This window comes from Nestor notabilis, unplaced genomic scaffold (assembly GCF_000696875.1).
Source record: "Nestor notabilis isolate BGI_N333 unplaced genomic scaffold, ASM69687v1 scaffold26840, whole genome shotgun sequence".
Taxonomy (NCBI): Eukaryota; Metazoa; Chordata; class Aves; order Psittaciformes; family Psittacidae; genus Nestor; species Nestor notabilis.
The window spans coordinates 5216-16436 of NW_009912881.1; the positions used below are offsets into that span (position 1 = coordinate 5216).

The following is an 11221-nucleotide window of genomic DNA, read 5'->3' on the forward strand; positions in this document are numbered from 1 at the left end:
AGATTCAGATGTTGTCTTACTCTTTCTTCTGAAAGTGTATCCTCAGTACTTCCTAAAGTGGAAGGGAAACTCCACTACTTTGACAGTAGATTTCCTTTTATAACTCTTCAAGATCTGCTGGTGTTTGACATCTCTTAAAGAATTCCCATAGTATACTTACTCCTGGAGTTTAGGTACATCTCATGTCCATGTTGTATCTTGACCTGTAGATTGCTTTTGTTCATCATCTTTTGGCTTTGTATTACATTTTAATGTAATAGATATTACATTTTAAAGCATAGGTTTCTTGGGATGAAGAGAGTAAAGAAGAGAACTTATATTACATTTTTATAATTAAGATATTGCACTTTAAATATATACGTTCTTGTATAAATATGACAGGGTTTTTGTGTGTACAGTCACTACTGTGATTATAAGTTTAAGCTAAAGAATATGATAAGCCTTTTGCGCTAAATTTATCAGTGGTTGTACAATTTTGTATGAATATTTGCATTGTTCTTGTACTTAAACCTCCAGGCAAGCCCACGGGGACTGAATCTGAGCTAGAATGGAGATCTCTACTTCCAGATATTTAGTCCTTGATTTCTTCCTGTAGTTTTAGATTTGATTTCTGTGTTAAGCAGCTTTAATGTATTTTTCATTTGTTTTTGACAGTGTATTACCTTCAGGAAATGGCCTCTTCTAAGTCTTTGATGAACCTTCTAACCTTCACTTTTGGATCAGCAATAGGATTTTTTGTATGCTATCTTCTGTTTAGCATTATACTAGAAGAACAAGTGAAGATCCAGCCTCATGTCCTTCACAATGATCCGCATGGTCAGCATTCATCAGATACCGATAACAATCAGCTGCAAGGACAAATGAATTTCAATGCAGACTTTGGACAGCATAAAGGTATTTTGTTATGCCTGACTAATTATATAATATGCTCCCTTTTCATGCATGGCAAAGTGTTGCCTGTATTCACTGCCAAGAGTTTGTATGAACCTTTTCTTTCACTTTCCCCATGTTCAGATTACCTCTAAATAACTTTGTTCTCCAGAGGTCTAGTGAGTGGTGGTTTTCTTTGTTTACATTTTTATTCTAGTAGTGATTTTTCTTTTCCTTAGAGCCCAACTGTTTGTTGAACTTCTGTATCCAGACTTGTTTGAAGCAGGAACTTCTCAAGTGAAGTATTGACATCAAATGGTGATTTTGCTAAGCAGATGTATTTGCTAGCATTGTAGATGTGCCTCAACATAAAGCTTTTTAGCTTTATGGAGCTACTTTTGAACCACTTCTAGCATTTGAAATAGCCTCTTAGATAAAGCTGTAACAAAAACCCCAACAAACAAACCCAGACCAAATCAGAAATCAGAAAATCCCTGTTTTACACAATTAGTAAAACATGGAATTGGGATAGTGGAGTGGTCAGAGGGGGTCGCTGAAGTCATTGTTTGATTGTTCGGCAAGCTGATTATGCAGCAGTCATAGAACAATAGAATCATAGAATGGTTTGGGTTGGAGGGGACCTTAAAGATAACCTGTTTCCACTACCCCTGCCTTGGGCAGGGACACCTTGCACTAGACCAAGTTGCTCAAAGCCCCCTCCAACCTAGCTTGAACACTACCAGGGATGGGGCAGCCACAGCTTCTTTGGGCAACCAGTGCCGGTGAACAAGCTCAGGTTGCTGTTGCAGTCAAAACCAGAGAAACTGGATTACATGCTGGATTTTTTTTCTTCTTTTTTTCCCCAAAGAACATAGACACTTCTAATATATCAGGCATACTTTTACATTTGATACATCTCATTAAATGTGTTCATTTTAAATACAGATAGCATTTGAGTTGGGACAGTTTGGATGAAAAAAATTGACTCTAATGCATTTTCTGAAGAAGATGTTAATTGATTTGCTATTTAAATGTATTTAAACTAAAACTTCATAAGACAAGTTTGTGAGTGTTTCACATGTAACTGTAGAGCATTGTTACAAAGAAATCTGATCTGCTGTTGCATAAACAGCAATATTTTAGGATCAGTTTCACTGATCTTATTCCCCATGGAATATTCTTTTACACGAGTTACGATTGCTGTATATACGTCAAGTGAAAACGTTTCTTTGGGGGAAATTAATGCTTTGTCAGCTTGTCAAATATTATGTGCCTCAGATAACCGTGTCTGTTTATTCTGTTGGATTGTCTGCAAATAAAAACATTTAAGCACAACAGTAATACTAGTTTCACAGTATCCTAACTTACTTAATCTGATTTTTCACAAATAAGGTTTAGCTTGATTTGGTGATAAATGCTTGCTTTCTGGCTTACCACCTGCTTTTTCCTTCAAAAATATAGCACTGTTTTAGAAATACTTACTAGCTTTTGTTAGTTAACAAGACTATATACAGCAGACTTTATTAGCTTTTTGACCTCTCTGTGCTGTAATCATTAAGTTGTGTTCACTGCACATGGCAAAAATACTCAGCTTTTTAATTTTCATTAGTCGTCCAACACCATAAAAAACTTGCCTCCCAACAGTTTTTATGTACAGATGAAGGTTTTCCAAAGCCTGTTCCCTGAACAGGTACCTATTCCAGTCTGGCTCTTTTGCTCTTGTTTATTCTGTTAAGTTGAAGTCAAATCATAGAATAGTTAGGGTTGGAAAGGACCTTAAGATCATCTAGTAACTTTAAAAATTTTAATTTCTGGGTTTGGGGAGACTTGTTTGCTTTCTTTCTAAATCTAACATTAATTTCATTAACTTCTACATTTGGAAGCAAATGCGTTTTCTCCCTCTGCATCTCTTTTCTGGTAGAGAATATCTAGGGGGTAGGCTGCTCTTTGTTTTGCAATCAAGTCTAATACTGTTCTGGAACTTTTCTCTTTTTTTATTAGATGAGAATAAAAATATTGCAGAGGGACTGTATCAGAAGGTGAAAATACTGTGTTGGGTCATGACTGGACCTCAAAATCTAGAAAAGAAAGCCAAGCATGTTAAGGCAACTTGGGCCCAACGTTGTAATAAAATACTTTTTATGAGCTCCGAGGAGAACAAAGACTTCCCAACTGTGGGTCTAGAAACCAAAGAAGGCAGAGACCAACTGTACTGGAAGACTATTAAAGCTTTTCAGTATGTGCATGACCATTATTTTGATGATGCTGATTGGTTTATGAAGGCAGATGATGATACATATGTTATATTGGACAATTTGAGATGGCTTCTTTCAAAATACAGTCCTGAACAACCAATATACTTTGGAAGAAGGTTTAAGCCTTATGTGAAACAGGGCTACATGAGTGGAGGAGCAGGTTATGTTCTGAGCAAAGAAGCTCTGAAGAGATTTGTTGCTGCATTTAAAACAAACAAATGCTCTCATAGTTCCTCAATTGAAGACCTTGCACTAGGAAAATGCATGGAGATCATTAATGTGGAAGCAGGAGATTCTAGGGATACAAGTGGTAGAGAAACATTTCATCCCTTTGTTCCAGAACATCACTTAGTCAGAGGATACCTGCCAAAAACATTCTGGTACTGGAATTACAATTATTATCCTGCTGTAGAGGTAAGTCCTTAGGAGCCTGGTACCCATTTTATGAAGTACATCTTATGATGTGTGAATTAGCAGTTTAATAGTTGCTATATATATATATTTTAGAAAAGAAGATTTTGTTGTGATACCCTGTGATACACCTGTGTGTAGATACATTAAATCCACTAATCAATTCAAAGTTGATGCCAAGAGCCTAATGTTGCAGAAGAGCTAGCGAATTTTAAATTATTATTGCTGTTTTGCTATGTTCTGTGGACAGCAAAAAATGATGAAACCTTTTTGACATGTTTTAGTGTCACCACTACTACCTTCCTCGCAAAGTTACTGTTCTGTTTCAGTCTCTCACATCTTGCACACAGTGTCCCTAATTTCTCCTTCAGCCATCCAGCTACCAGTATGCAGTGAGACTGGTGCGGTTAATTCCAAGGTGTATGCTCTCACTGCATAGAGCTGGGCCAAACAGTATGGCGTAGGTATATTGAAGCCTACTGAAAGGGAAGGTGGCACTCACGCACCTTTATCTTCTACCCATCAGCATACTTTGCATAAAACCTGCAGTAGAACTAATTTTGGGACTCACTCATGATTGTACTTGGTTAACATTGTCTAAGAGAGTCCCAAGTTACTTGAGGGGCTGGTGGGTAAAAGTAAAGTGAATTCCATTGGAAAGATTACAGAATAATGTATGTTGCTTAGAAGTGAAATAACAGCATGACCCAAACAAAGAAATATGATTAGATTTCCTTGTGTAGTTGTATTGGACTTTTGTCTCCATTCTGTAGAAGTGGAGGCAAGCATAAGAGCTGGCAAAGTAAGCTTTAAGAAATTCTTCTGTTGTAGCAACAAAAATAGCGTTTACAAAATGAAACATGTTCACTGCAAGAACTTCGAGTTGTCCTTTATATTCATATCTGAAATCTATGGTTTAAAAAGGGGAAAAAAAAACCCCAAAATGGGGGGAGGGAGCAGGGTGCTACTTAAAATTAAAGCATTCTGTAGGTATTCTGCATTGTAAACTTTGATGATCATAATCTGTGATGTGGCTTCTTTTTAAGATTATAATTTAACTTCTAAAGGTATTATTTTTCAGCAAGCTTTGAGATCAGCGTAAGTAGCCAAAATCAAGGATAGGATGTAGGATTTCTTATGCAGTAAAGCTAGGAGGGAGAAAAATCTAGCTTCTCAGCAGATTCTTTTCATCGTAAAGCCTTTATTTTTATATTTGTATCCAGTGGCTAGAGCATTTCTGTAGTTTAAACGAGCTACAATACCGTATTTAGTGTGTCAGGGTGCAGCAGCTTTAGCTATGGTTGCTGTTCACGGGTGGCTGAGCTGTGGACATTACATCTGTAAGTGGTGCAGTAGTGGTGGGGATCCATAATGGAAATCACATATTTGATTCCGTCCTATCATGTTTGTGTTTGGATAGAGGCTACTTTGTCTGGTACCAAAACCATGGTATATTGATCAAATTTAGTAAGTATTGAAAGAATAACAATTATATAACAAGTGCTCACTTCAGTGTCTTTGAATACTTAATCTGAGTTCCAGTTAGAGTTTGAATATTAGCAGCTCTGCAACCAAACCTGATGAACAGCCCCCTGCCAAACTATCTTCAGAAAAGTGTTCTCAAAGCTGAATTTGAGCTAGAAAATACTAGTTGAATGTGTTAACGATGATCTTTTAGCTCTTAAAAATGCTTAAGAACATGAATGAAATTAATAAGCTTAAAAAAAAAAATAGTTCCAACTTGATTTGTTACAGCTTTCTGTAGGTAGGAAGCTACTGACTGTTTTGCCAAACTGTGTAATGTGTGAACACACACACACAGAGGTGCATGCACACACACGTTTGGCTTGTGTACTCTGGGTGGATGCTGTCATGAGTATCAAGTAGGTATTGTTTCATATGGAAATGCAGTGCATTTAGACCTGCTCACTGCTGTTTGGTTTTGTTTAAACACCAACATAAAAAGCAAAGTATGGAAAAGCAAAAAACCCCTGGTGGTAATAACAGCAGCTAGTTATTTTACCTGCTTGGTTACAGAAACAAAAGACTTTGTCCAACTTTATTTTTGAAAGATGCTTTGGCTGATGTTTGATGCATTCTGCTTGCCTGAAATTAAGTTTTGAAGTATATTTGTGACTGATGATAGTAAATTTCTTACCATGAAGTCAAGGATGTGTTTGAATTCTTAGAGGGTCTTTAATGCAGGGCATGGTTTGCAATTTTAGCTGATGACTTTGACTTGTTTTGTATTTTAGGGTCCTGGATGCTGCTCCGATCTGGCAGTTTCATTCCACTATGTTGATTCCATGACTATGTATCAGTTGGAATATTTGATTTATCATCTCCGTCCGTATGGGTATTCGTATCGGTACAATCCTGATGCAGTAAACAATCCAGAAGAGCAGAGCAAAAATGAAGCACTGCAGGATAATCAGAAGCTAAAGCAAAAAGTTACTGAGAGTTAATTGGAGTTTGAAGAAAACAGAAAGAAGCCAGTACAATGAGTAAGAGTCTTCTCAAACTCCTGCATGAAGCTTGTGGACTGAAATGACTGATAGTGACTCTTATTTAAAAAATCACGTTGGCAGTACTGCCCATTGCTGTCTGTGTACAATAGAATCTGGTGCTGGCTCTGACTGTTCAGGATAGTGTGATCTTGCAGCACTGCTCAATGAAGATTTAGAGCCCTAAAGCTGTGAAATAGGAGGTTGTTCTGGTACACTAATATCTGTAAGAATTTGTATAAAACACATAGTGGATGGGTTCAAAGATGATCATACAGTATTTCTGTTCCTTTTTCTGTTCTCCTTTTCCTTCCAGCTGTTCTGTTAGGTAAGCTCTAATGGTAGAAAGTGGATGCTGCACAAATACTTGATGATGGCTTTCTCTAGTATTCTTGAAGCTACTTTGTGTACCTTGCCCTACAAGGGAGAGGCGTAAAAAGTCTGATGTCTGCTTTGCCTTAATGGCAGACTGGCTGTTACGAATAGGCAGAGATTCACCCGAAAGATTAATCTTGAGTTGTTTCAGAAATAGAATTCACTGCTATGAATTATTTTTAACTTTTTTAAGTCTCTTGTACAAAACAATATGAAGTTGGATCACTACTGTTTTAGGGAAAAACCCAGGAATGGTTACTGATGTTTCAATTGCTGAGGTGAGGCAAGCTGCTTACATATTTACCTGTGGCTTTTTTGTTTGTTTTTCTTTTGCATTAACTTATCGTATTGGTTGAATGGTTATGAAAAATTCATCTCAGAATTTCTTAGCAAAAGATAAGGTAGATGCTTTTTGAAATAGAAGCCTCCCTTCCTTCCTTCCACGTGAACCAGGAAGAATAGTATCTTGGCAAAGTTGCAATGTATTATAATAAGTTGGTTTCAGCCAGTGTTATAATTAGTTTGTTTCCATTTAATTTTCACATCACTATACTTTGAGATTGTGGAGTTACCTTATTCATTAAAATTTTACAGATACAAAGAAGTCCTATTTTAGAACCGCAGCAAAGCCGATTTGACTGTTTCCCTACAACTGAAGTACTTAATTTCACTCTTTTTTTTTCCGTCACTTTTTTTTTCCCCCCTCCACTTTTAAGAATTTCTTCTGTAGCTGCTGCTTGTTACTTTTTTCAGGACAAAGTATTAAATGATCCTTATTTCACTCTTTTTGAAGCTGAAGTATGTAGTTATTCAGGTAAGCCAGCCTGAATGCAGGAATCTTTGAAAGTGCATTAACTTTCTCCATTACTTTGGGTATCTTTGCCTTTTAACTGAAAACACTTTCTTGGTGTGGGACAAAAGTAGGTGTTTTAATTACTGGAAGAATTTCAGAGGCCAAGTCTATGTTTTATGTAGTTAACATAAAACTTTCTGGTTTTCTCTTTTGAATTGAGTGAATAGCAGTGTGGGGGATGGGATTAGGCTTGACATGTAGTGTGTCTTTATTCCACACTTGAACAAAAGTTTTATCATCTTTTTATCACTTTTCACCTTCATCATATTGATGAATTTGGACATAACCTAATTACCTCCAGTCATTGTTTTGGAAAGGGCACATACTGGTAGCAGACAGCCTTATTTACTACTGCTGTCCTTCAGGATGTTCCTGGAAGGGGATGTTACCTGGAAGTACTGGATTTACTGGATTTACTTTTTTTTTTTTTTTCTCCAAAGATAGTTCTTGTACAGATTGGGCTTCTGTCTGTTGCCCATCAGTAAACGGTCATGACTTACTTTCTGACCATTGCTCAGCAGCGTGCTGGTGATTACTGAAGTAAGTCTCTCATGAAGTTGAATTGTTACATCTTCTCTGCCTGAATATAGGCCAGATTCATAAATCAAGTATCAGTTAAATGAATAGTTCCTGCATGGTTAAATCTGCTAGTCTTTTATCAGCAAGACTGCCTGTGAAGTACTGAAAGGGACATGAATTTTATGTTAATTGACTTAGGTAGGAAATTATAACTGCATTTGTTTAAAGGAAAAAGTCTCCAGTTTGCTCTAGTCAGAGGGATGCTTGTGCAGAGGAGAATGGATGGTACCATGCTGAAAGGTGCTTCCTGCTGTGAGCTAAATGTTTATCCCATGTGCAGCACAAGCCAATGATATTGTGAAATCCATGGTATCGATAATTTCCAGTGTATCGTTCAAGCATGCAGTTAAAATTTTCTGGGATACTCAGGGAAGTTATAAAATGAAACCAAGCTACCAACTTAATCTCTTGGTAAATGCAGCCCCTGTAGAAGGTCTCCTAACTACTGTACGGTTCCTTTATTTCTTCTTTCTTCCTCAGTTCATCTGTGGGGATTTAAAGATTTTCTACCACAAGAGGCAGAACTAATTCTGCAGATTTTTTCGCAGAATTGTGTCATGTGTTTGCCCTGTGCTGCCCTGTGAATTAACATTGTGTACTGTTCATGTTCCTTACTATCCTGACTTGTCTTTGGGTTTTCAATTTCATCATGTGCAAGTCTCAGGTGGACAAGAGGAAGCAGGTAGGGAGATGCTTGAGCTCTGCACAAGGCTGGTTGCCAAGGTGGCAAGTTAAACCAGGCACCACTGAGCTGCCAGTGAAGCATTTTCTCAGCAGCAGTTCCAGTTGTCTGCTGCCCAGCTGTGGGTTTAGCAGAGCCAGGCAGGAATGTCTCTTTCAACAAACATGCAGGACCTCTCAGGGAATGGAGGAATAAAAGAACAAGTTCCATTTCTTGAGGGAGTAAGGCTAAGAACATACTACCTTGTGATAAATAGGTGGCCTGTCTGGAGAAACAGGAGGAGCCTTTCTTCAAACATCCATTCTTGCTTTGTTTTAAAGTGTCCTTGTGCTTAGGCCTCAGAATCTGTTTCTTTTGCCTTCCCAAGAGCACTGCAAAGAATTCTTCTTTTCCTTCCAGACAAGCTAGAAAGGTATCAGTTTTTACATTCTGTGATTGTAATAGAGGGCTGTTGTTCTGTGTTGAGTTGTACTGCCATAGCAATGAGCTGAAACCTCTGAAATAACTGGTTTGTATCTCACTACCTTCAAAAGCTTCAGTAGACATGGTTAGAATGTGAACAGTTGGTATAATTTTCATGTATAATAATCCATGATAGTAGTGGTAGTTATTTCACCCCAGGTCTTTGTGCTTTGAGAAGGCATTTCTTGAGCTTGAGTACTTCTGCAGCCCAGGGAGGCTGCTGTACTCGAGGTGGATAGACCTTCCTGAAGCACAGTGGCACAGGCTCTCTTAGGCCATACAGGTTATTGCCCTGTGCTTTTGTTTTATTTCTAGATGAGGCTTCTCAGTTTTGTAAGACCTAAAAGCTTTCATTGGTACTGTAGTGATTTAAATGACCCATGTAAAACTTTTAAACTCCTTTTCTTGAGATTACTAGGCAGCAGTTGCTTGCAGCTGGATGTGGGGAAAGTCACTTAGTGTAAGAGAGTAACATTTTAATGCTGTGGTAAGTGGGTTTAGTTCAGGAAGAATGAGAATGCTAAGAAGTTACTTTCTGATCACTGTTCATAATCAGAGGATAGTGTTCATCTTTGCAGAAGAGGACTGATTTTAATCTTCTTTCCCAATTTGGTTTGTTTTTTTGGTTTTTTTTTTTTTTGAGTCTGTGTTGGTCTTATTTAAGAGTTTAAATGCTGGTGACATTAGCGCTATCTCCTGTTTTGTGGCAGGTCTTTTTCCAGTACCTTTTTCTTTTAAGGACACTTCATTTATTTTGCTTTGGTGGAGATACATATTAAAAATCTCTTTTTCTTCACGTGTTGCCATTTGTTCTGTTAGGCTTCCAGAAATATAAATTTTAGACCTCTTAGGAACAGTTTGCTGTTTGAGCAGGGTGTTTTATTGTTGTATGACAGAAAAATGCGGGTTATTTTTGATGTGCCTGCTACTGATGTTGATAGTGCAGGCATGGGTGAAAATAGATCCCTCAATACAGGACCACTTGTAAAGGCAGTTTTGCCCTTTTTCTGTCAAGAAAAGCTTCTGTGGAACTCAAAAGTGTAATTTCCTTTGATTTACAATATTATATTTAAAATACTCCACAAAGGTTGTTAATGCTTCAAAAGAACTGAATATTGCTGCTGGATGGTATGTTCCACTTCGAACCTGTGAATGTTTCACTTTGCAATTATAAGTAGTCGTGTCCCTAATGGCATGTATGAGTTGGTGACTTGTCTGGAATGTTCACCATAAGGATTTGTTTCTTAAATACCTTCTTTGAAGTGCCTTTGACCAATTTTTAGCATCAAAATTAAGTTGAAATTTGAATAAATAAAATAAGTTATCTCATACACGGTTCATGTCTGTCTTCCTTTACCCCTCCTGTATGCTAGCAGTGTAGCATAGCAGCACAATTTAGTCTGATAAAAACATTCTTACTTTTGGTCTTGGGTGGGTACAGGAAATTCAAAAAGCTTCTCGCACTTGCTCAGTTTCCTATTATATTTATGCCATCAGCAAATAAGAAGCTACCGTGAAAACAAAGATGGTATTATTTAAGTGTAAAATTCATCATAAGTACTAGTACTAGATCACACAAGCAGGCTGTTGTTTCTGCATTGGCCTCATTTTTCAGTGTCTCCATGTTGTTACAGAATCCCAACTGAACTGACTGTAGCTGATACCTCAAAGATAAAGTAAAACTGTTCAAAATTAACCACCTTTTTTTTAAAAAGGATTTGTTCTTAAGGTGAACCTCTTCTGCAAAAAACCTCACAATAGCAAACAGAAAACAAACCAACAAAAACGAAACAACCTGTTGTTTAATTGCTGTGCTTTCTCACTTAGCTTTCTGCTATTCATGCAGAATAATATCCGGCAATACAGAACATTCTACTTATGCAGGTGGGAGGTGTCTTTGTTTATGGAATGTTGGTTGTTGCACATGGTAGGCATAAGCATGGTACAGCTGTGTTTTATTGCCCTAAGTACGGTAATGGACTCTAGAATTATTAACGTGGATTAATTGTTTCAAGGGGCAGGAAGTGTGTAATGACCAGTTTAATTGTGCCCAGAAGCTAGAATATATGAGCTAAGAAACAGCACGCTGTTGAACAGATGGTAGAAGCTCCTCTCTAAAGTTTCAGGCATAGATTATGCCTTTATGAACTGTCAGGAACAAACAATATCAAGTAAATTGCAGGGCGATGTGAGTGCTAGAGCAGCATCCTTGTAGGCCCCCTTCAGATAC

The 11221-nt window shown here is 37.5% G+C and overlaps 1 protein-coding gene across 1 annotated transcript; it reads left to right on the forward strand.

Moving 5' to 3' along the window:
* Nucleotides 1–658: 658 nt before the first annotated feature.
* Nucleotides 659–6001, forward strand: C1GALT1 (core 1 synthase, glycoprotein-N-acetylgalactosamine 3-beta-galactosyltransferase 1). Its single transcript, XM_010021774.1, has 3 exons — nt 659–894; nt 2872–3539; nt 5792–6001. Exons 1-3 carry the CDS (start codon nt 672–674, stop codon nt 5999–6001), a joined length of 1101 nt encoding a protein of 366 aa, XP_010020076.1. The 5' UTR covers nt 659–671.
* The last annotated feature ends 5220 nt before the right edge of the window (nt 6002–11221 follow it).